Genomic DNA, 27,386 nt, shown 5'->3' with positions numbered 1-27,386 from the left:
TAAAACTCTGTCCCTTACAAATATAAGTATAATCTACTGGCAAGAATGTCAACTGTATTTTCTATATATGTCAACATTTTTAAGACTTCAGCTTTCATTTGGCATGTCATCTGTTTTAATAAATTATTCGGGACTCTCCCAAACCCAAAAGAATTAAATGATCTTTTTCCTTAGTATTTATACATCCAGCATCAAGTTTTCTCAATATCCCAAACTTGAAATGCATAGGTTAATTTGTGAAAGTCATGAGGAAATCTCCCCAAACTCCCAAATCCAGAAAGACTAAAAATATACAACTTTGTGGCTTTCTACAGTTACATTAAACATGTTCATAATAAAGTACATTCCATAAGCACTTCTCTATTCTTTTATATATGTATTATCATTATTTATATATTCAATCACTGTATATCATTACGGCATACAAAATTAATTTTCCCAGCATGAATACATTATATATTAGTCCAGTCAGAGATATCATCATACATATTGTCAGCACTTTTATATTCTTAACCATTCATGCTAATATCACCTTAGTTAAAATAACTGCCTAATATTCTGCTTCTATTAACTAAGTCTAATTCAACCTGCGCAGCATAGATCAATGAAGATTCCTAAAACAAATCCTCAAAGTCTCTTCATAAACTTAAACATAAGGTTAAAAAAAAGTCTATTCACAATTCTTCAAAAGTTAGGCTTTACTTATATTTAGCATCATCAAAAAACAGAGGACTAAAATATGCTGGGATAAAAAGTAAACCTGCCTCTACTTGGCAAACCATCAAATAAGCAGGGAACCCAAAAAGAGTGGGATAAAAAGCACAAAATACTTCTATTTGTTTCACCATTTTTGATCAGTAAGTATTTGAACCACAAAATCAAGTTTTAGCCCAGGCACAGTGGCATAGCAGGGGCCAACACTCTGCAATGGTGGGACTGAAACAACAAAGTTGGCCATGTGGGACATTAGCACCTTAAACTTCCTATCACTTGCTAGCCCAACTGAAAAAAAAAAAATGAAGAAAATGTGTATTTTGACTTTGCCAATCATTAGTATAAACTTCCACTGAACAAGAAATAGAAGATATAACAGAATATAGTCAATGAACTATAAAAGCAGCACCCAGACAAACCGAGAAGGACAGTCTGTAAGGCTTTAAAACATAGAACCAGGAACCAGTAGTTGGCATAATGGCTATGTTGCTGGACTCCCATGTAGTCAACTATGGTTCGAGTCCTAAACCTGGTGGCTTAAACTCACACCACGTGCTTGTGCGTGCATGCCCAAGATCCCAAGAGGAGAATGGAGGAGAAGGGGATTGACTGTGCTATGGCCATCCCCCCCGGGGGGGGTGATTTCTCACTTTCTGTCTCTCTGTCTCTCTCTGTCTTTCTGGCGAGCACATGCACCCTATAGCAAAAACCTCTCAAAAAAAAAAAAAAAAAAGAACCAGATGCAATATAATAGGTAATAGTTTGGATAAAACATTTAAAACAGATCAGATCATTTAAGACCAACTAGTATTAAATGAAATAAAATTTTATTGAAATAAATATGTGGAAGGACTCAAGAGAAAAAAAAAGGCAAATTTAAAAAATACTACGTACAGTGTGGATTTTATCTTGGTTAAAAATACAATATTTCCTCAGTATTCATGGGGGATTGGTTCCAGTTGCTCAAGACCTTAAAAATGGTGTAGTGTTTGTACATTGACTACATGTATCCTCTTGAGTACGTTAAATCATCTCTATATTGCTTATGAGTAATCCTGGCATCAGATAAAAGTGAAAAGAAAAATATACAAACTTCTTCAGCCCCCATTTTGCACCAATTGGTGTGGCCTACCTACATCCAGTTTGGTTGAATCTGAAGATGCAGAACCAATGAATGTAAAGGACCAACTATATATATATATGTACACACATCACTATATGTATATTTATGTAGACAAAAAATATGGAAGAAAATGCATTAAATATTACAATTGATTTCTAAATAATGAGAATGAGATATTAATTTCATTTTTAAAACATATTTCTCAATTGCTAGAGAGTGGATATGCTCAACAGAGAGAGACAGAGAGAGAGAGAAAGAAAGCATCCTCCCAAGGGAGTGTGATCACATTGCGAAACTTTCTCCTCCACTGTTCCATCCCATTCATGCATATTGGTCCCGTGTGTTCTTCAAGTTGCCTGACCAGGACTGGAGTGGGCCATGTGACATCCAGCTCTCTTAACCACTAGGCTATGGGGGCAGCTCCTTAGTATGTACTTTCTAATTTTCTATTGTACATATGTATTCTTCTAAAATATAAAGAACTATTTAAAATATATCTAACAAAAATCCTTAGGTGATCTGTAACTATTTTACTATCAATTTAAGTTTACTATGTGTGAGGCAATACGTTTGTTATAAACTCTTAAAAGCTCTGTAAGGGACCAGCAGTTTGCGTAATGGCTATGTCGCTGGACTTCCATGTAGTTGACCGCGGTTGGAGTTCCAGATCCAGTGGCTTAAACTCACGCCAGGAGTGTGTGCGTGCGTGCCCAAGATCCCAAGAAGAGAATGGAAGAGAAGGGATTGCGAAGTGGCCAACCCTGGGGTGGGGGGGGTGATTTCTCACTTTCTGTCTCTCTCTCAACAGGCGCCCTATAGAAAAAAACTCTAAAAAAAAAAAAAAAAAAAAAACTATCAGGTAGATAGAAACATTATGGAGTAATACCAGATGAAGTACTCTCAACCCACAATGAAGGAACTGAGAAATACACATGGTCCTGGTTTTAAGGGCTAATGTAATCCTCTCAACTGACAAACAGCTTAAGCTCATATCTTAGGAAAAGCCAATGAACAAATCCACAAAGAAGTATTTAAAGCTCAACAGGCCAACAATGACGAAACCAGATATTCTCATCACGACCTAATTTTACATATCTAGAAAACTGAACACTGAAATATACTCATATCTTAAAGTCCACACTGTATTTCTAAGTATCCATTACATGTGGTAGGAGAGTAAACAAACAAATAGTCCATCGGCATAGTCAGATTTGCTTTAGTCAGGTACTTTAAATCACTCTTTTTAAAAAAATCCTGTGAATTATTCTTTATAAGGGTTTTAACATACCGCTGCATTCCTGTCATGAAGCCCTGCTCTGAAGCAAAGGTTTTGTATTTCTAATTAAGAGCCTGTGGTCTGGATCCATAATATATGGCTTCTTTTTTTGGTCAGTCTTCTCCTTCTGTTCATCATCAGACTCATAGAAATTCTTTTCATTATCTTCTAGACCCTCATCCTGCAAAGAAAGAAATCCAATTCAAAGATCAGGTCAACCTTGAATAGACCAAATACATATTCGAAGAAAACTTTTTAAAAACATACTGCAGAATACTACTATGGAGGCAGTTTAAAAAATATTATACAATCTATGTAGAATAAAAGCCTTGTATCTTCTCATATTTTAAAACACAATAATTGCCATTTACTGCTATAGATAATGTCTCTATTATATTACATAACAAGTCTTTGAATATTAAACCTCAATAGAAATATCCACAATTGGGACCAGCAGTTGGCGTAATGGCTATGTTGCTGAACTCTCATGTAGTCGACCGCAGTTTGATTCCCAGACCCGATGGCTTAAACTCATGCAGAGTGCGTGTGCGTGTGTGCTCAAGATCCCCAGAGGAGAATGAAGGAGAAGGGATTGTGGTGTGGTCATCCCCCCTGGGGGGAGATTTCTCGCTTTCTGTCTCTCTCTCTCTGGAGAGCACATGCACCCTGTAGCAAAAACCTCTCCAAAAGAAGGAAAGAAATATCCACAATTACTCAAAGGGAACAATACTTAAAGATTAAATTTGTTTTTTTTTTTTTAATTTGCTAGAGGGTGCATGCGCTAGCTCTCCAGAGAGAAAGAGAGAGAGCGAGAGAGAGAAAGAGAGAGAGCGAGCGAGAGAGAGAAAGAAGGAAGAAAACTGAGAAAGCACCCCCCAGGGGGGGTTAACCATGCCTCATTCATTCTCTTCTAGGGATTTTGGGCATGACATGCACAAATGTCCAGCATGTTTTTTGAGCCACCAAGTCCAGGACTCAAACTGTGCAGTCAGCCATGTGATATTTAACCACCACACTCGTGGCTGGTCCAACCATTAGACTAACAAGGCTTGTATTATGAGAGTACCTAAAACGTAAAAACTACTTCCATGGGTGGTCATTCAGTCTGCGAATAGATCTTCTGTCAGAAGACAGAAGATCACTGTATGAGCAAAACAAATAATAATGAATAAAACAAATAATAATAAATCTTGATAGATTAAAAAAGCCAGTAATTAAGTATATCCCAAGTTGTCAAGAAGGTCTTATTTTGAGATTTATTAAGATAGACAGGATTTGATTCTAGGTTTTTGTCCTGAATTCTTTATTATCTCTACCAATAAAGTATGTCCATGGCATTTAGCCCCATAAACATATATAATATATAAAATATATCTGTTGCCCCAGTGTGTTCTTTGAGCTGCCTGAGCCAGGACTGCAGTGGGCCATGTGATATCCAGCTCCCTTAACCACGAGGTTATGGGGCAAGCCCACTAGTCTATACTTTCTAATTTTCTTATCATGCATATGTATTCTTCTAAAATATAAAAAACTATTTAAAATATGTCTAACAAAACCCCTTAGGATATATATATATATATTCATTCATTGGAAAAGTCATGACACATTTTTGCATAGAAAATCACATCATGGGAACCAGCAGTTAGCGTAATGGCTATGTCGCTGGACTCCCACGTAGTCGACTGCGGTTCACGTCCCGGATCCGGTGGCGTAGAACTCACGCCAGGCACGTGTGCATGCATGCCCTAGATCCCGAGAGGAGAATGGAGAAGAAGGGATTGCGGCGTGACCATCCCCCCTGGGGGGTTATTTCTCGCTTTCTGTCTCTATGTCTCTGTCTGTCTGGCGAGCGCATGCGCCCTATAGCGAAAACCTCTCCAAAAAAAAAAAAGAAAAGAAAAGAAAAAGAAAATCACATCATGACTTTTCCAACAACCCAATATGTATACATTATGTGTTTTCCTATACATACATATGATATACTTTCACCTTCTCAGTTAAAGGAAGCATTTCACAGCTTCTTCTCTGGTTTATCCAAATTGCCAGCATCACTATTCTTGTGCTTCAGGGCCATTTCCAAGTAAAACAGGGTTACTTGGATATAAGCAATACCACAAAGGCCAATCTGATACCCGAGGATGACTACTGAGTGGCTAGCACAGACAGTGCGGAGATCCTGAACAAAGGGACAATTAGTATCTCAGGTGGGACACTGTGAGATTTCATTACATTACTCAGAGTCACGCATAGTTTAAAACTTATAAACTGTTTCTTTCTGAAATTTTCCATTTAATACTCTAGAACCATGGCTGATTATGGTTCACTGAAACTGCAGAAAGCAACACTGAAGATGAAGGGGGAACTACTACTGTGCTGTCTGCTTCCAAGAAAAAGGAATAGATACACTGTCCCTCATTCCTCTCACTAAATTCAACTACGGATGCAGAACAGTTTATGTAAAACAAACATAGGAAGATGCTGAAAAGCAGAGAGAAGTAGGAAGTCTAAACAGGGAACTGGAAACCCTAAGAATGACATGACACTGCATTCCCTGGGCGTTTTGTTTTACCTCTGAGATTGGGTACTGGAGAACTGTGCAGATAAAACAAACCTCTCCAAAGCCTGCTCTCTCCAGCCAAAACACCAAGAAAGGGGCAATCTAACAAGACAGACAACTTGTAAAAATAACTAAACTCGTGCAGCCAACACCAAAGGAAAAGCTACGGCTCCAACCCATCCCCACCAGTAAAGGCTGAGATGGGGATCTTAGACTTCTGTACTTACTATGCTATAATAAGATGACCTGACAGCTCCACTGGGATGGTGTCAGAAAAGGCAAAAAGAGAACAAATTTTCATCCTCTCCAAGAGGTTACAAGGCCACCATGATAGCATCAGTGGAGACCAAGAGGGAAGGTTGTATTTCTAAGTTCACCCATTAGTAACAAGATGATCTTAATTCTCTCCACTGTAATGGTTCTAGAAAATGCCTAGTGGACAGTCAGGACTTAAAACCATACCTCGCTGTAACCCCCTACTGTCCGTAGAATCAGGGAAGGACACGTGTGAAAGAGTAATGAGGCACTTCTAACCCTCTCAGACAAAAAGCAATGAGTAAAGGACTAGTAGATTCCCAAGACTCACTTGCAGTAAAAATGAGAATCATGCCCCTGTTGTCAATGGAGGTTGAGTGGGGAAAGTGGACTTCTCTGACCTGGCCATAATATGATGAAACTTCCCTCTATCCCTGCTCAAGAACTGTCAAACAGAGCCTGCTAAACAAAAGATTAAAAGAAGATCCAGACTTAAAGGACCCTAGGTATCAATAAGAAATCACTCACTCATCATTTCAAGAGACAGTAAAATCTCAAACTAGAAGAACAAAGATAATTAGTAGATGCCAATACCAAGACAATAAGGATTTTAGAATTATCTGATAAAGATTTTAAGGCAGCCATCATAAACATTCTTCAATAAGCAATAAGGAACATCATTGAGGCCAATAAAAAAATATTTTTAAGTCTTACCAAAGAATTATAAAGTCTAAACAAAGATGGTCACAGTTGCTCAGCACTAACATAATGCTCCATGACACTGAAGCCACATGAGTAAGTCCCTGGTTTACATCCTGAAGTCTCCCTGTGCACAAAGAACAAATACACAATGATCCTGGCTGGCTGAGGCTAGGAGTGGACCCTGTCATGAAGTGCCTGTTTCCCTGTCTTTTGCTTGCTCACTCTCTCTCTCCTAGGGAAAAAATTAACTAAGGCTAAAAAATTTTTAAAAAGACAGAGCTTCAAGGACCCATGTAACTATAACAAAAGACAGAACATTCCTATCATCTGAATCCTGGAAGAAAAGGAGGAAAGGCAGAACTGAAAGAGTTCTCAATGATCTAGTAGCTGAAAGCTTCTGAAATCTGGCAAAAGACATAAAACTACAGATTGAGGAAGCTAAGCAAACCCTAAACTGGATAAACTCAAAGATATCCATAATAGTACACACAATAGTCAAACTTCTGGAAACTAAGACCAAAAGAAAAATATCCTGAAAGCTGTGTAAGTGAAATAGCACTTTACCCAAAGGAGAAAAACAATTCAAATGACAGTGGGTTTCTCATCAAAAACCATATAGGTCAGAAAGAAGCATATCAACATTTTTAAATGCTAAAGGAGAAAAACTATCAGCACAAAATCTGATATCCAGCAAAAATACCTTTTAGAAATGAAAGGAGAAAAAAAAATCAAGACATTTTCAAATAAAGGAGGGTTAATCTAATTTGTTGCCAGCAGACCACTGCAGAAGAATAGCTAAATGAAGTTCTTTAAACATAAAAGAAATAATAACAGATGGAATCTTCAAATATCAAGAGGGAACAAAAAAATAGGATAAGGACAAATATGGGTAATTGTAACCATTTTTCCTTCTCCTTTTTAAACTACATTAGATGGTCGAAGCAAAAGTTGTAAATTTGATGTAGTTATAAATATATGCATACTTAAAATTATATTTATAACCTAAGGAGAATAAAGACACAAAACAGAAGTGGCAGGAGGCTTTACCATTGAAAGGGTAACATGAGGATGAGTAGAGTGTGCTATGTGTATGTGATGCACTGCCTAGAGCATCCACTGAAAGAGCTATACAAAGACATCCGTCCAACATCACTATTGACAAAAGCGAAATCCTAACAATTTCTCAAATAGCCCACAGGAAGGCAGGAGAAAAACAAAGAAATGAAGAGCAGAAAACAAAAAATAAAACAGCAAATACGAGTCTTAAAATAATTAAATGTAAATTAAAAAAAAAACAATTAAAAAGGAAAAACTCACAGAATGGACTAAAATGCATGACCCAACTGCCTATAAGAAACTTCTTTCAAATATAAATATATAAGAAGATTGAAAGTGAAACGATGGGGTCAGCTAATGACCTGGTAGTTAAGGAGGCTAGATTTCACATGGCTGCTACGTTGTTCAAGTCCCTGGCCAGTTGCTTAAAAATCACCTCAGGCACATAGGCATGCCCATAATCCCCAAAAGGAGAGAGAAATGGAGGAAAATGGACTGTAACATGCCCAGGCCCCATAGTAGGTATTTTCTTGCTTTCTCTCTCACTCTGTCTCTCTGATAAGTACATGTGTCCTCTGGCAAATAAGAAAGTTGAAGATTGAGAAAAATACTCAACACACCAATACTAATCAAAGGAATGGCTATGATTTTTCTTTCTTTTTTTTTTTTTAGAATTATTGATTTCATTTTTTTATTATTATTATTATTATTATTATTATCATTATTATTTAATTTGACCAGAGAGAGAGAGAAAGGGAAAGTGCGAAAGCAACTTGCCAGGTCCAGGACTCAGACCGAGGTTGGCCATGTGGGAGTCCAACAGCTTAACCTGTTGGCCCCAGGAATGGCTATGTTAATATCAGATAAAGTACAGTTAAAAACAACAACAATAGATAGCCCCTAGACTGTCCCTGAACTGAATCCAGTAATAAACAGGGATGGATGCACATGAGGAAAAGAAGGCTTGAAAATGAAAATTTTGAGTTAAAAGTTAAAGCCAAAAAGCAAGCTAACAAATTGAAGAGTTTCAGAAGAACCAGGCTAAGGATGAAAATGAACAAGTAAAGAAACTTAATGAATTAAAACAATATAATTTGGATCAAGAAATAAAGAAAAATGGTGAATTAGAGAAAGAGATAACTGGATTTAAGCAACTCTTGGAAATGACAAGAAAGAAATTGAATGAATATGAAAATGGAGAACTTACTTTCCAAGGAGATTTAAAGCCTATTCAATCTGAAATGGATATTCTAGTTAATATGCAAAAACGTAAGGCACAAGCAGTATCTCATGAAAACTTAGAGCAGTTAAGAGTGAATAATTATGCTCGATCTCTAAGTCAGATGGCACTCAGAATGAGAGATCTAGAATCTGAAATCCTCAAAATAAGAGCTTCTCAAAAAGATTCTAATAAAACAGAATTAGAAAAATATAAGCAACTCTCTCTAGGAAAATCACAAATTATAAGATCATTATCCAAGAACCTGACAAAGGCTGATGAGAAGTTAGCAGCAGTCAAGGCCGAAGTTTTTTTGTTTTTGTTTTTAATTTTTTTTTTTAGAGGTTTTTTTTTTTTGCTATAGGGCGCGTGCACTCGCCAGACAGACAGAGAGAGACAGAGAGACAGAAAGCGAGAAATCACCCCCCAGGGGGGATAGCCACACCGCAATCCCTTCTCCTCCGTTCTCCTCTCGGGATCTTGGGCACGCATGCACACACGCCCGGCATGAGTTTTAAGCCACCCGGTCCGGGACGCGAACCGCGGTCGACTACGTGGGAGTCTAGCGACATAGCCATTATGCTAACTGCTGGTTCCCAAGGCCGAAGTTTTGTGGAGAAACAGCAGAATAGATCTTTACTCAACAGTCTTACTACAAGACCAGTCCTAGAGTCATCTACTGTTGGAAATCCTGATAATAGTTTAGTTTACAGCAGAAATCTCATTGCAAGAGAAACTTCAGTGCTTCCTGGCTCGATTTCAAGGCCTTCGAGTAACAGCAAGAAGAACAATGTGTTTCAGACACAACTGGAAATGTTAAGAAATATAAGTTGAGAACTAAGAGGAGTTGCTACTGAATTTGCATCTTTATCCTAGAGCTTCTCCTCAAAGATCTGATGAGTGAAACTGAACTTAAGATTTACTTTTGAGGGAACCAGCAGTTAGCGTAATGGCTATGTCGCTGGATTCCCACGTAGTCGATCGCGGTTCGTGTCCCGGACCCGGTGGCTTAAAACTCACGCCGGGCGCGTGTGCGTGCGTGCCCAAGATCCCGAGAGGAGAATGGAGGAGAAGGGATTGCGGCGTGACCATCCCCCCTGGGGGGTGATTTCTCGCTTTCTGTCTCTATGTCTCTCTCTGTCTGTCTGGCGAGCGCACACGCCCTACAGTGAAAATCTCTCCAAAAAAAAAAAAAAAAAAGATTTACTTTTGAGAGCATCATAAGAATATGGGCAGATACCAAAGAAAAATTATATGATATGAAAGATAAAATTTTATTGACTGTATTGTTTAAATAACCTTTTAATTATTTTCCATTAAACACATGACATGTACAAAAAAAATAACAAAATGACTATAGACAGAGAAAAACATTGCATAATGACAAAATGAATAATCTATGATGAAAGTTATATATCATATAAATAAAACCACATAAATATATATATATACACACCATATATATATCATTTATATAACATTCTTGAAATGACAAAATTATAGAAATGGAGAAAGATGAGTAGGGTTAAAGGTTAGGGGAGGGGGCAAATCATCAGGAAGGAAGTGGATTTAGCTATGAAACAGCAACTTGAAGGAGCCTATTCTGAATACTGCCTTTATTAATGTCAATATTCTTGTGATACTATACTATTCTATACTATACTATACTATACTATACTATACTATACTATACCATAGTTTTACAAGGTATTACCATCAAGAGAAACTGGGTAAAGGTTATACAAGATCTCTCTGAATTACTTCTCTGAATTACTTGTGAAGCTAAATTATCTTAAGCTTAATTAAGCAAAATTAAAGAGATACAAGTAATTTACTTAAACTCAATTTGTATTTCTTATGCATTGTTAAAACAATAAGGGCAATTAAAATGTTTTAGATTATAATCATTTAATGAAATATTTTCCCCTAGCTAAGTGCTTGCAAATAAGGTACAATCTTCACTTAAATTTTGGCATACATATTGCTGGAAAACACTTTACATCAGAAGTACAACTTTCAGGTCTTTTAGCTCAGTGACTTTTAAATCTATACTAAAAACTTAAATAATTCAAACAGACACAACTCATAGAAGTCATACTTTTTTAAAAAAACAAAACAAAGAATCCTTTTTTTATTGCTGGGGGCATGTACACTCATGAGAGAGGGAGGGGAAGAGAGAGAGAGAGAAGAAAGGACCCCTCAATGGAGTCTGAACATGCCGCAATCCCCCCCCCCATTTCTCCATTCTATAGGGAAACTAGGCACGCATACACATGCGCCTGTGTGTTTATCAAGCCACTGGTGTCAGAATGCACACTGTGGTCGGCCATGCAGAATACCCAGTTCCCTATGCACAGTGCCTAACTTCTGTGCTACAGGACTGGCCCTAAAATTATTTTATAATGATACTTTCAAATTTAAGCCAGAAATTATAGAATTATCACTCTTCTTTGAATACAAAATAAACAAACTACTTGTCTCTTAGTGTTTAAAAAACAAACTATAATTGAGATATACTTTTATATCAAGGACAGACTTGGGTGACCACTCCTTAACAGTGTTTAGTAAAAGTAGTTCTATTAAGTGCTTAGCAAACCAATAAAGCATATGCAAAAAATCAAATATGCAAAAAATCAAATGCTCTAAGCGCAAGCACTCACCTATAATCTTAAGTCAACATTAATCAAATGTTCAAACTGTACTTAAGCATAATATATTATAAAATTGTTCCATTAACAAACATAGCACTATGGCAAATAAATCCTCAAATGTACATAAAAAGCTTCTAATAAGCATTTATTCATTCCATTTCTTCCTCATTGTTAATTAATATGTGTTCAATTACATCATTTTAATGAAGGGCATATTTGTATTACTTCTTTTATTATACAAATGTTTATGATTATGGTAGTAATTTCAGTAAAAAGATTTCAAAGGAGAAATTTTCTTTCATTAGTATCTCTCTCACATAAAATTCAAAGATCTTATATAGCTATTTGGAAAACTTCTACAAATTAGTATTTAATAGTATATAAATTACTATATTTTCCTACAATATTAGGAATTATTTGAAATAATATAAAGTTTTAATAATGGGATTATGAGATGATAAACCAGAACATAGTGCTTATAGTTAAAATAGTCGGTAAGTTCTTTAAAAGTATATTCTTAGAAGAAATTTACTTTTACTTTTTATCAGATTTCAATTAGGTTTTACTGCCATGAAAACATCAGGATATAGCTCTGTAGATCTGTCTCTCCCAGTTACTTACAAACTATATGCATATACCAACTGCATAATTCTCATAAAATAGAAAAAAATCAAATAGAAAGAATAGAATAGAAAAAATAATTGATAAGTGAGGAATTGATATTTTTATGAGATTAATGAAATGAATAAGATGAGTCTACCAAGGAGAATGGGAATCAATCCCCAATCTATTACTTCAGGCTGTTTCCTCAGGTTTCTCAGAACAGACATTAACCCAAGCAAGGGATGCCACTGCACGACCAGTTGGGCTACAGCAGAGCACACCCATTCAGTCAGAGCTGGCTCTAAGACATATGGCAAACTACTCAACCTTTGTCTTGATTTGACCTCCTGCCTTGATGTACTCCTCTGTAAAAGATAAAAATTATCAGAGAAGTGTTCACGAGGACTGAATCAGTTTAATGAAGGTTATACCAGCACTTGGTGCCTGATACAAACTAATCACTCAAATAAGTAACTATCACCTCTGCTTTTATTATTATGAAACTGTCTTTCTGGACATCTAACAGGAACTATTACTTAACCTCAAATCAAGTATCTCTAGATACCAAATATGGAAAAAGGTTTTCCCCTTAACATTATTCCTCAGAAAAGAAGCTGCCTCATATTTTGGGATTTTAAAATTTCTTACGAGGTTGTGAAACAACTGCTTTGTTGTGAACCATAATGTGCAGGTTGGGGAACTCATTACACTGTAACAACTTTAATCAAAGCTAGTTACAGATGCTTAAAGGAAGTCACAAACTCTAGTCATAAAAATGACATTATATGTAAGTCTTCAAAGATAACTCTTTTAAAAGAAGGCAAATTAGGATCATACACTTCTATTTCTAGAAATGGCTAAACATGCTATTTGGAACAACTCTTTCAGTGAGAATTAGAAAAGTTGGGAAGACAACTAGGAAACGTATCCGTGTGAAGACACTGGAGAGCTAAAAGAAGAGTTATGATTTATATAGGTGAGACCAGAAGAAGCAATAAACCTAGAAATCTGTCTGACATTTACAATTGCTTGCCCCCAAAATGTCTGTCTTAATTACATGAGAGGAGACTGAGAGACCTAAAAGTCGCATACGTCTTTCAGTAGATTCACAAAAGTACAGAAACAAAAATTGGAGGTCAGGATCTACTTAAAAAGCACACTCTGGCTAATTCTCCTGGTGTCTGGTTTAAAAGCTGGAGTATATTGCACAAAATAAAGATGATCAGACTAAAGCTCAGTTTCTGAATCATCTCGATCCACAACTGAAGTGATTAAATAACTCAGACTGGTGATTCCCTTACACTCCACCAACAAACCAAAATGATCATCCAAAGCTTCAAACTGCTTCACCAAATTACCGGGGAGAAAACAGTGGTCTCAGTGAGTCAGGATACTCATTCCATTTGGAAGGAAATATAGGATATAAAGTAGAAATTGTCAAAGAGGGAGGAACTTATGAAATACACTACTAATGTTTGTTTCTCAATCTGGGTATTTTTTACATAACTGTATTCCATTTATAAAAATTCATGAAGCCATTTGCTTCTGACACACGTAGTTTTCAGTATATACTTCAATAAAATGTTTTTTAAGGTGGCTGGATCTACAGTCTCAGTCTTGTATCCAGCAATTTGAAAAATACTCCAAGCACATGCTCATGTGTACCCCAAATCCTGAAAGAACAAAGAAAGGGAGAAAGGACTGAGGGACAGGCATGACCTTCCCCATTGAGGGGTGCCTTCCTCACTCTCACTCCGTCTCTCTCTGTTAAGTGCACACACCCTTTCTGGGGGAGTGAATGAATGTGTATATATATACACACACACACACACACACACACACACACGTGTGTGTGTGTGCATGTAAAGAGAGAGAGAAGGAAAGAAGGCAATGATGATATGGGAACAAATAAACAAAGACAGTACAAGTATAAAGCATACAGGGGCCCAAGCTGGTGGGCACAGTTAGCAATGCTACAAGACACATTGTCAGCCACATTTGGATGCCCAGGCTGGACTGAAACATGCAGGATGTGTGTGCAAACACCCAAGATCCCACAGAGCTGAAAGAATAGAAAGATCATGGTATAACAATAACTCTTATCGAGGGTATTTCTCTCTGTCTCTGCCTCTCATGAATAAAATACATAAGACTTTTTAAAAAATGCACAGAAAATCTAGAAAATGAGGATAACGGTCATGAATTGTAAATGAAATGTGTTATTAACTGAATGTTTGTGTCTCCCAAACATTCATATTGAAATCCGTATCCCCAGTGTGATGATATAACAAGGTAGGGTCTTTGGGAGGTGATCAAGTCATGAGGATGGAAACCTCATAAATGAAATTTGTGGAGGAATGTTAAATGCATCACACTGAATGAGAGAAGCCAATCTAAAAAGGTTACATACTATATAATTCCAAGTATATGACATTCTGGAAAAGGCAAAATATGGAGATAGTAAAATGTCAGTGGTTGCCAAGTTAGGTGAGAGGAAGGGATGAACACGGGATTGTTGGTGCAGCAAAACTACCGAGCATGATAATGGAGTAGTATACTCATGTCACTATGGATCTATCAAAATTATCAAAATCCATAGGATAAAGACACCAAGAGTGAATCCTAATGTAAACTATGGGCTATGAGGATAATAATGTGTTAATGCAGGTTCATTGATTGTGGTGCAAGATGCTGATAATGGGGGAGGTTGTATTGGGGTGATAAGGGAAATCCCTGTACTTTAAACTTAGTTTTACTGTGAATTTACAGTTACTCTAAAAAATTAAAGTCTATTTAAAACAAAAACCACTCAATTTAATACATCTGTGCTTATGTCACATGAAAACAGGTTTCCCTCTACACAAAAAGCTAGGGTAAAAAAATCAGGGTAAAATACAGCTTTTTACTTTTCTTCTAAAAAACACTTTTGAAGACAAAAATGTTGCTACAGTAAATATAAGCTTCACAAAGGAAAAAAAAAAGTTGTTACTCCATAAAGTATATTTGGGAAAAAGCAGTTTATATGCCCTTTACATAGACTCATGGAATAAAGAAGAGTGAGAAATTATATTTAAGTAGAAACACTTTCTATAGACTTCATATTTAATCTCCAAACATGATTGCTCACAAAAACCGTAAGAAGTCAGTATTTGGATGTTGAGGATAATCTGCTTTGGTAGAAGGATTTATTTTCTTAAGAATTATTTTATTTTGTTTGCCACTATTACTATTTTAATTTGTTTCAGGGCATGCATATTCCCCAGAGACAGAGAGAAAGAGTGAGAACGCAAGCTGCCAGGTCCAGAACTCAAACCACATTAGGCCGTGTGGGAATCCAGCACTTCACCCACCTGCTGGCCCCAGGTAGAAGGATCAAAAGACATAGGGAGATTTACTCATTTTATCTGAATGGATTTGCTAAGAAATAAACACTATGACCTTTTCATCAATTCCTAAAAAGTAACTGAAAAAGAAAAACTAAAATTGACAACAGTTAAAACTGCACACAGCAAAATTTTGTTGTATCTAAAAATTGGTAAAGGAATCAACTACTCCCCAAAGTGGAACATGTAACCAATAACACTGAACTTAGTAGAAATAAAAGGCAACTTTGCTGAAGAAACCTCTAATATTAGTAAAGCATTTGCAAAAATACCTCTTTGAATTCACTAAACAACTCCATGTGGCAAGTAAAGCAGATATTTATCATTCTTTTCTCAGATGAAAGAACTGTTACACACGATTTACAAGAATTACCTACCAATAGTCACAGAGATATCTGACTTTGGTGTGGTGCAATCTCTAAGTAGTAGGGTTTAGAATGTGATCTCAGGAATTATTACTCTTTATCCTGTCATCTTTGTCCTTTAATTACCTTGGCTTTTATAGTAGTCCAGCAAAAGACATTGTTGTCTGAATTCCAAAGTAGCCTGAAGGGTGTCAGTACCATCTTGAGATTTACAACAGGACAAAACAACAGAAATCTCTGCAGCCTGCCAAGGCTCTGTACTATTCCATAATGTTTAAGTGACTCAGAGCACATGTCATGACATTTCCATGTAATCTGAGACACTGTATTAATCAACTCAAGCTGCTATAACAAAATACCATAGAAAGATCAGCTAAAACAACAGGTATCTCTCACAGTTCTTGAGACTGGAAAGTCCAAGAGCAAGATGTCAGATAATGTAGTTACTGGTAAGGACCCTCTTCCTGACTTGCAAACGGCTACCCTACAAGGCAGAAAGAGCGGAAACAAGCTCTCTGGTGTCTCTTATTAGGGTACTTATCACATCATGAAAGCCCTACCTTATGACTTGATTAAAACCTAATGACCTCCCAAAAATCCCACCTCCAAATATCATCACATTGGAGGCTAGGCCTTCAACATATGAATTTTGGGGGGATATAAATGTTCAGCCTATAACAGGTATCACAGTAAAACACTGATGGCCTTTCTCTGACACTGAGTTAGATGTTCTGACAAGAAGAGGATAGATGGGCCAGCTGGTGGCATGGTGGTTAAGGTGCTGGACTTCCACATGGTTGAGTCCCAGACCCAGTGGCTTGAAAATCATACTGGGTACATGTGCGTGCATGCCCAAAATCCCAAGCGGAGAAAGGAGGAAAAAAGACTGTGGCATGGCCATGCCCCTGGGGTGGCAGTGATTTCTCACTTTCCCTCTCTCCGTCTCTCTCTCTCTCTCTCTCTCTCCAATGAGTGCACATGCCCTATGGCGAAAAATTTTAAAAATAAACCAATAAAAGGGAAAAGGATAGTTGATTACCAATATCATTATTAGTCGGTCAAATTAGTTATTCGGTATGATATTAGAGATGAATTGACTAGAAAAAATTTTCACGTTTAACAAAACTCTTAATATTTTTCTTGAAAAAAAAAAAAGTCTCCTTCCCTAAAATTCAGATCTATTAAAACAACATAGGATGTGCATACTGAGTTGAGCTATTCTTTTTCTTCTGTGAAGAAACTGCTATGCTATTCATACTACATGCTTTATACCACAGCCCAGTGACCACTCACACAGGTGGAAGTGTGAGTTTGAGGACCACTGAACACTGAATCTCCCCCAATACATCACAATTATGGAAACACCTGTGCATGTAACTTTGTGTTGAGCCTCTATGAAAATGCACAGCATTGAACTGCCCACAACACTTTTCATTCCTTATGACTATATGTTCAGCACTAGTATATAAGAAACAATCTTTCTAAATGCACTAGTTTCCAAACTTTGTTATTAAGAAATCTGGACGATCTATATAAGGAATTTCCAAATTTTCCTGAAATAAAATATGTTCATGACACACAATGAACTTAGGTCTAAGGGTTCTAAAACAAGAAAAATAAGAATCCCAATTATTAGAAAACTAATCTAGCTAAATCTAGTGGTAAAAAATAAAAAAGAAACACTTTTGCTAAGCATGCACTTCAGACTAGCTCTTAATCATAAATTTTGAAATGAAATTAAAACCATTCTAGTAGAACTAATCATGATTCCTCATGTATTCCTTCTCTCCTTATTTTAATCCCTGAAATAAACAGATTAATATATTAGAGAGAGGTAGGTAAAATGTGTGCCTAATTTAAAGTATAATTCTCCTTTAAGACAAAACAAAAGCAGAGGTTTTGCAACATTTGCAGTCATTCTTTGGGACTGGGGGGATAAATACATAATTTTTCATTTTTAATTTGGTCAAATGGAGAGTGTACTTGTCAGAGAGAGAGAAAAAGCACCCTCAACAGGGTGGGGTCACTCTGCAATCCTTTATTTCTTCACCTTTTGGGATTTTGAGCACACGTACAGACACACTCAACATGTTTCTCAAGCTGCTGGGTCTGGGACTTGAAGTACATGGTCAGCCATGTGGGATCTTGCTTCCTTAATCACCAGGCCATGGGCTAGTCCAGTTTTTTGTTTTCTTAATCCCATAGGGATTAGACACCTGTATTCTAAAGAAAGTGAGGGTAGGTAACTAGAGTACTAAGAAACACCAATTTCAAATTTTTAAAAATCAAGACCCAGCCCATAGAATAGTATTTAAAGCAGCTGGATCCCACATGGTCAACCCTGCAGTTCGAATCCCAGACCATGGAGTTTGAAAAATACATTGGGCAGGTATGCATGCATGCCCCAAATCCCTAAATTTTCTAACTTCAAATTACTCGCAATTAAATAATCCTTTCATAGAATAAAGAGAATACATTGAAAAATATAGACTATGTCCAACAGAATAACTAAAACTCGTAACAGCAACATCACAAATGTTGGCACATAGGTAGAACAATCGAAATCCTCATATATTGCTGTAGGCAGTACAATATGGTTGTCAAGGGCTAGATTCTGTCCTTCCCAACCCCCATCAACTTTCTATGTTGAAGTCCTAACCCCTAACATGTACCTCTGAATGTGACTTTACATGATTTATAAGGCCTTTTAAAACGTGATTGAGTTAAAATGAGACTATTAGTATGTGCCCTAATCCAATCTGATTGTATGCTCATGAGAATAGGAAATTTGGAGACACAGAGAGACACATACATACAGAGGAAAGATCATGTGAGGAGACAACCATCTGAAGGAAAGGACAGAAGCCTCAGGAGAATCCAAAGCTGCTACTACTTGATCTAGACTTCAGAACTGAGAGAAAATAAAAACTTCCATTGTTTAAGCCATCCAGTCTGCGATTTTGTTATGTTATGGCAGCCCTAACAAACTAAAACAATAGTACAAGAACTTGGGAAAAAAAGTCTAGCAGGTCCTCATAAAACTGAAATGCATCTACTTTATAACCCAACAATTCTATATGTAGGCATTGACCCGATATGTTGAAAGTGCATCTCTACAAAAAGATTTGTATTAAAAATATTCATAAAAAATATTACAAAACTAAAAATATCCCAGGTATTCAGTAATCTGAAAGTGAATATACTATGACATATTAAGGCAATAAGATATTATTCAGCAAAATAATTTTTAAAAAAGCAAAAAAGTACTAATTAATACAACATGGATCAATATCCAGAATATTATGCTGAGTAAAGGAGGGCATATGAAAAAGAAGATAATTCTATAGAAAGCTCTATAACAAGATACACTAATCTTTGTATTAGTAAACAATGTTCCATAATTACACTCATGTTTTCTGCAATGTTAAGACTTCCTGGGCAAAAAGTGGTGACAACTTGGATTAAACAATGAATAAAAGATAAATGAGTCTTGGAAGTGAGAGACATTCAGGTAGAACTACAGGTTTATTTCCCATCCATTTAAACTCCAAAAAGTAATAGAAAAAGAGACATTTCCCTCCTCTCTCCTGGGAAGACAGGATTTGTTTACATTAGAAAGATAAGGGGGAACCAGCAGTTAGCGTAATGGCTATGTCACTGGACTCCCACGTAGTCGACCGCGGTTCGCGTCTCGGACCCGGTGGCTTAAAACTCACGCTGGGCGCGTGTGTATGCGTGCCCAAGATCCTGAGAGGAGAATGAAGGAGAAGGGATTGCAGTGTGACCATCCCCCCTGGGGGGTGATTTCTCGCTTTCTGTCTCTATGTCTCTGTCTGTCTGGCGAGTGCACGCGCCCTATAGCGAAAACCTCTCCAAAAATAAATAAATAAATAAAAGAAAGATAAGGTAACTAGGGGCTAGCCAGTGGAGTAGTGGTTAAGACAGCTGAATCCCTCATGGTTGACTTCATGGTCCAAGTCCCAGATCTGATAGTTTGAAAATGACACTGGGCACATGCGCATGAATGCCCCAAACCCAGACAGGCTGGAGAAATGGAAGTGAAGGGACTGTGGCATGGTCATGCCCCATTGGAAGGATGCTTTCTCCTCTTCTCTCTCTCTCATGTTCTCTCTCACATAAACACACAGGTGTTGGGACCAGCAAGTGGTGTGGTGGTAGAAGCACTGGACTCCCACATGGTAAACTGCAGTTGAAGTCCTGGACCCAATGGCTTGCTTTCTCATATTCCCTCTCTCTGGTCAAATTTAAAAAATAAATAAATAAATAATAAATTAAATTAAATTGTATCTTTAAAAAAAAGATGTTTTTCCCCTTCCCTGTGTCTCCGTCTCTCTCATGCACATGCTCTCTGGTAGATTAAAATATAAATAAAATAAAGAAAGATAAAGTAGCTAACTATTCATTCCCCCAATAAAAAGGAAGAAGATCAGATATAAAAGTAGTAGTTCTATATAAGCTGTGAAATTCATAAAGGACTCAGGAGGGGCTCCTCTCCCACATTACAGACCTCCCTGCAGTATATGGACGTAACATTGGCCCTCACAACATCAACACCACCAAGAACTGAAGAATATGAAAGGGACACTAAGATAAATTAAGGGTAAATAAACTAAGAATAAACAAACTGAGTAAACAGAACTGCCTGAATTAGAAAAGGGTAACCATATCAAATGAATAACTAACCAACACCACCATCCAATATTTATACAGGGTTTACTACAAGCTTCATACTAGACAAATTACATGGGTTTTCAGATGGATGTACACCCATCTGTGACGACGAAGGCAATCTCAGATCCTTCACTTCTGAACACAACAACATGGGTTTGACCTGTGCTGGTCTACTTATATAAGCATTTTTTTTTTCAAAGACAAGACAGACAATTAATCTTGTTAACAGATTATGTAAACTGACAATATCAATGAGTACAGTATACTATTATAAATTTATTTTATCTTACTTATGGTTTTCTTTTCTTATATTTATTTATTCTATGAGCAAAACAGATAGACAGAAAGAAAGAAACAGCTGCCCCAAAGGAGTCTTGCCACTGCAATCCACCCACAGCCTTCACCCAGTCCTGTATCATCCATATCATGGGCATATGTATGCTGGAGGGATTGATTGAGGTCTCTGGACTAGAATTGGAAACCTTACTATATGGGATTGATTCACAGAGCATCTCATTTTGTACTGCACACACCACTATCTGGCCCTCTTACAGTTTTCTTTATAACATTTCTTTCTTCTAGCTTACTTTATGAAAGGGATACAGTATATAAAACAGACACAAAATATGAAGCAACTGTTTGTCATTGGTAAGGCTTTCTGGTCGACATAGACTGTTAGGAGTTAAGATTCTGGGGCGTCAAAACCTATATATGGATTTTCAGCTGTGCAGGGTTTAGCTCCCTTAACTCCCACGCTATATAAGGATCAACATAGTAAAAAAAAAAAAAAAATATGAAAGGGATACAGTATATAAAACAGACACAAAATATGAAGCAACTGTTTGTCATTGGTAAGGCTTTCTGGTCGACATAGACTGTTAGGAGTTAAGATTCTGGGGCGTCAAAACCTACATATGGATTTTCAGCTGTGCAGGGTTTAGCTCCCTTAACTCCCACGCTATATAAGGATCAACATAGTAAAAAATAATAATAACAATAATAATAATAATAATAATAATAATAATAGTAACTGGATTTACCACTGAGAACAGGTAAAAAGGACTAGGATTGAGAGGTAATAATATTTCATATTATGATAAGGGCTAATATTACTAACATAAATGTAATTATAAACACTCTAAAATTTGTACATTTGCCCTGACAGAGATACAATTTAGGCAAAATAAAGGCATACCTATTGCATTAGGGGTGACCCAAACAAAGGTAAACTAGATAACTAAAATTCTTTGAGAACAAGATCCATTCTGTCCTTTCCAGACCCAAGAATCCACACTGTGACTGTAAGCTGCTGTCTTCAACACTGCACTGAGTTTCGAAAGGGTGACGGGGTGAGGGTATATTAAAATAAAGTTTTCCTACAGAGTCACTTATCTTTTTCTTAAATATTTGGAGGTTGCATAAACCCTTGACTACCTTCTTAATTCAAAGAATGGTTCTACTTTCACCAGTTTTCTTGCATCTCTGTGGAGGAACAAGCTCTTGGAGTTTCCTACTCTTACTCTACCAGTTTACTGACTCACTTTCCATTTGAAAATTCTTATAATAAAATTTTAGAAAAAATACACGTAAAACCTTTTTCTGTTTCTTTTGTTGTTGTTTGTTTGTTTGTTCTGAGAGGTTTTTGCTATACGGTGCCGTTATCAATAAGTACAGTAAGACAGAGAGACAGAAAGTGAGAAATCACCGCCCCAAGGGGGATGGCCATGCCACAATCCCTTCTCCTCCATTCTCCTCTCGGGATCTTGGGCACACACGCCTGGCATGAGTTTAAGCCACCAGGTCCAGGACTCGAACTGTGGTCGACTACATGGGAGTCCGGCAACATAGCCATTACGCCAACTGCTGGTCCCCAAAAAAACTTTTTCTGTTTCTCGTAGAGCCACAACTTACAGCAGATTTGGAAAGGAAATCTGAGAAACACAAAATGACCTGTAGCACTGATACAATTTCACTAAAGGTATGCAGTATATGATACGGTATAAAATAATTTTTGAATTATAGGAAATGAGAAATTATGACTGAACACACAGATAAGAGAAATACTAATATAACCACACTAAATATATTTTATATTCTAATTAAGCTCCACATATAAAAATAAAAACTAAATCATTTTATAGAAAGAGACATACAAATACAGGTAAAGCATCTCTAATCTGAAAATCCCAAATCCTAAATACTCCAAAAATCTGAAAGTTTTTGAACACTGGTATCATGCCACAAGTGGAAAATTACAAGCACAGTCGTGGACCCGGCAGCTCAAGATCAGACCAGGTGCGTGTGCTCGTGTGCCCAAAATCCTGAGGAGAATGGAGAAGAAGGGATTGTGGTGTGGCCATTGCAGCTGATTTCTCTTCTCTCAGTGTCTCTCTCTGTTTCTCTCTAGCAAGTGCATGCATCCTATGGAAAAAAGTAAAGAAATAAATAAGAACTTTTTAAAAATTAGACAGATTCTGCCCATTAAAGAAATAAATAAGAACTTTTTAAAAATTAAACAGACAGATTATGTCCATCCAACAGTGTTCTAGCTGGTGAAACAGATTTCTGTTGCGTCCCACTCTAGCCATCTTTCCTAGTTCTCTCTGCTATGTTTTTAAATCAAATATATGGGGTGCTTATATTAAAAAGTCCCAAATAGATAAGTAAAGGGATTTAGCCCTTCTACTGTACTATATTTAACTCCTTACTCTAAGAAATTCTTAATATAAATTGATAGGATTTCCAGTATTTCAAGATTTCTTGGATATTTCACCTTTGTATCTTAGTCTCCTCATACATAATGCAAGGGTACTAAGCCTTAAATAATTATCATTTTTCAACTATTTAGGACAGAGACTAGCAGTCAATAAAACAGAGTCTAGTATTAAGTACATGTGCAATACATGTTGGCTGGTTTTGTCGTCATTCAACCAAAAACCACAAATCCACAAACAATATCTAATTTCCAAGCCTGATTTCTAAGTACCAATGGCCAGGAAGTCCTTATAATTCAACCTTTCTCCTGCAGAAAAATCAAATCTTCGGGGACCAGCAGGCGGCATGGCAGTTAAGGCGCTGGACACTCCCACATGGCCAACCACAGTTCAAGTCCCGAAACTGGTGGCTTTCTTTCTCTCTTTTTCTCTCTCTCTCTCGTTCTTTCTCTGTCTCTCTCTGGTCAAATTAAATGAATGAATGAATAAATAAAGTTAGATAATTCTTTAAAAAAAAAAAAGAAAGAAAAATCAAATCTTTAATGAAATACTGAGAAGCCTATCAATTTATATTATGAATTTCTTATAGTAAAAAGTTGAATATAATACAACAGAAGGGCTAAATACAAATTAATGTCTGCCATTCTGAGACTGCAATGTACCTTTCTTGGCAACCCCTTTACTTATTTGTTTGGTATTTTTTAATGCAATGGGCACACATGCACACACACTTGGCATGATTTTCAAGCCACTAGGACAGGGACTTGAACCACAGTCAGCCATGTAGGAGTCCAGCATGCTGACCACTATGCCACATGCTGGGCCCTGAGGTAACTATTTTACAACTCTAAAATATATCTAAAGTTTCCAAAGTCCAAGAGGATTGCAATGATTTTTTTTTTTTGAGAGGATTTTGCTATAGGGCACATGCCCTCGCCAGAAAGAGAGTGAGACAGAGACAGAAAGCAAGAAACTACTCCCCAGAGAGGATGTCCACACCACAATCCCTTCTCCTCCATTTTCCTCTTGGGGTCTTGGGCACGCATGCATACACACCCGGTGTGAGTTTAAGCCACAGGACTCGAACAGCAGTTGATTACATGGGAGTCCAGCAACATATCCATTATGCCAACATATCCCAATACAAATCTTTTTTGATTCCAAAGTTTATAATTGTTTTGTCTATTTCTGCAAAGAATGTTTCAGATAACTGGATTGAGATTGCATCAAATACGCAGATTAATTTGGGTAGGACTGACATCTTTTTTTTTTTTTTGAAGAGGTTTTTGCTATAGGGCGTGTGCACTCGCCAGACAGACAGAGAGAGACAGAGAGACAAAAAGAGAGAAATCACCCCCCAGGGGGGATGGCCATGCCGCAATCCCTTCTCCTCCATTCTCTCGGGATCTTGGGCATGCACGCACACGCGCCCAGTATGAGTTTAAGCCACCAGATTTTGGATGCAAATCACAGTCGACTACATGAGAGTCCAGTAACATAGCCATTAACACTAACTGCTGGTCCCATGGACTGACATCTTGATTATATTACTTCTTCCAATCCAAGAGCACAGAAGGTCCTTCCATTTGTTTTTTATATATTTAATTTATTTTTTTCACTTTTTCATAGTCTTCCTTATAAAATTGGTAGGCATGATACCAAAAAAAAAGGATTATAAATGATTAAGCTTGTTTACAAGATAAAAACAAATCAAAACCTTGTTTTGTATTGTCTGAAATAGTTCACAATAGTGTGTATTTACTAATTTATCTGTCATCAAGAGAGCACTTTGCGGGAACCAGCAGTTAGCGTAATGGCTATGTCCCTGGACTCCCACGTAGTCGACCGCGGTTCGTGTCCCAGACCCGGTGGCTTAAAACTCATGCCGGGCGCGTGTGCGTGCATGCCCAAGATCCCGAGAGGAAAATGGAGGAGAAGGGATTGTGGCGTGACCATCCCCTCTGGAGGGTGATTTCTCGCTTTCTGTCTCTATGTCTCTCTCTATCTGTCTGGCGAGCGCACACGCCCTATAGTGAAAATCTCTCCAAAGGAAAAAAAAAAAAAAAGAGAGAGCACTTTGCCTAAAGGAAAGGTCTGGCTAGTGTGCAAAATGTTTACAATCTTTTGTTACATTGTAGATTTTCATTCATTTGTAAGCCATTCTTATAAATATCACTTTTATTTTTGGTACGTGTGAAACAGCAACTAAAATTTATTTTATCAATGTTTCTTGAATAAACTGAATAGCTTTTGTTAAAATAAATGAATAAATAAAAGAAATATAGCTATTGCAATCAAAGAACCAATTTCTAAATTTTAGTTCATTTAAATTTAAATAGCCACATGCAGCTAGCAACTAATACTGTATTAGGCACCACAGTCCTTCTGAATGTTCATGTCCTCCCCCAACACTCTTTTGTTGAAATCCTAATAAAATGATAGTATTAGGATGGGGCACTTTGGGAGGAGATCAGGGTGAGAAGGGTAGAGTCTTCACAAATGGGATCCCTGCCTTAGAGGAGGCTCCAGAGCTGCCTCGCTGCCTTGCAGCCCTCCACCCACGAGGATGGCAATGAGAAGGCACCATGTATGAACCAGAGGCCGGCCCTCAGCAGACATCAAACCTGCCTGCACCTTGATTTTGGAAAAGTTGGGCTTCAGACTGAGAAATAAAATGTTTCATGAATTACCCAGTTTATTTTTTGTTATAACAGATTATTTTAAAAGGTAGGAGTGGGAGAATTGATATTGGAAAGGCAATGAGAAGTATCTCAACAGCTGCATATAAAACAATGTTTGCAGAGCACTCAATAATCTGAAGGCTAGAAACCAGCAGGTCACATGGTAGTTAAGGCACTAAACTCCCACAGGGATTGTTTAAAATATATTCTGATGGAGTTTTGTTTTTTTTTGGAGAGGTTTTTGCTATAGGGCGCATGCACTCACCCGAAAGACAGAGACAGAGACAGAAAGTGAGAAATCACCCCCCAAGGGGATGGCCACGCCGCAATCTCTTCTCCATTCTCCTCTCGGGATCTTGGACATGCACACATGCACATGCACCCGGTGTGAGTTTAAGCCGCCAGGTCCGGGACTCTAACCATAGTCAACTACATGGGAGTCTAGCGACATAACCATTATGCTAACTGCTGGTCCCCGATGGAGATTTTTAAATGCTTTGTAACAGTGACATAATAAACTATGCAAATTAAAAATTAACTAATATTTTATTCCAAGAAGAACTAAAAATACCACAAGATAAAATCAAATTATTTAACATAATATTCAGAAAATTATGGTAAGAGAAACAGTACACATGGATCATAAAAGTGTATATAACTATATTGCAAATATAGAATAGGGTAAAAAGAAGTGTGAGGTAATATAAGAATGCCAAATTCTCTATTTCACTAGTAGAAAGTCAATATATAATGGCTAAAATTGATAAATCAAAAAACAGCAATATATTTATATTACTAACAATGGTAAAAAAATGCATACCAGTATACTCTATTATGAATAAAAGAAGAAAAAAATATTTTTGAATGGAAAAAAGTGGACCAGCTGGTGGCACAGTGATTGCAGCAGCTGGATCCCACAAAGAGCCGACTGTGTGTTTCAAGTTCCAAACCCTACAGCTTGAAAACCATGCATGGCTGATTGGCTAAGCAATTTGCGTCCTGGATCTGGTGGCTTGAAAAACACACTGTGTGTGTGTGTGTGTGTGTGTGTGTGTGTGTATGCTCATATGTCTCAAAGGAGGGAGAAATGAAGAAGGGACTGTGGTGTGACCAGCCCTCTCTGGTGGGCACATGAGACCTATAGCAAACCAAAAATAAATAAATAAATAAAGGAAGAAAAGATGCAAACACAAAAGTTAAAATATACGAGGGAGCAAATTCAGACACTGGTAAAGGTACAACAGGAAAATATGTCTTAGAGGCCTTTAATTTCTTGTTTATTTAATCACATACATAATACTTAAATGAAAAATTTTTTTGAAAAAGGACACCTGTGAGTTTAAAAAATCCAACCAATAAGAATAATTATGCACAACAAAAGGAATAGGGACTCTT

The 27,386-nt window shown here is 37.1% G+C and overlaps 1 protein-coding gene across 1 annotated transcript in view; it reads right to left on the bottom strand.

The window, feature by feature from the left end:
* The window catches only part of AP3B1 (adaptor related protein complex 3 subunit beta 1), a 276,448-nt gene that overhangs the window by 172,952 nt on the left and 76,110 nt on the right, over positions 1 to 27,386 (bottom strand). Inside the window, exon 8 of the mRNA XM_006143530.3 lies at positions 3,148 to 3,294. Coding sequence (XP_006143592.1) covers positions 3,148 to 3,294 — 147 coding nt within the window. The remainder of the gene's footprint in view (positions 1 to 3,147; positions 3,295 to 27,386) is intronic.

This window comes from Tupaia chinensis, unplaced genomic scaffold (genome assembly GCF_000334495.1).
Source record: "Tupaia chinensis unplaced genomic scaffold, TupChi_1.0 Scaffold000099_1, whole genome shotgun sequence".
Classification (NCBI taxonomy): Eukaryota; Metazoa; Chordata; class Mammalia; order Scandentia; family Tupaiidae; genus Tupaia; species Tupaia belangeri.
The sequence above is the reverse complement of the archived record's forward strand: the minus strand, read 5'-3'. Positions and strand labels throughout refer to the sequence as shown.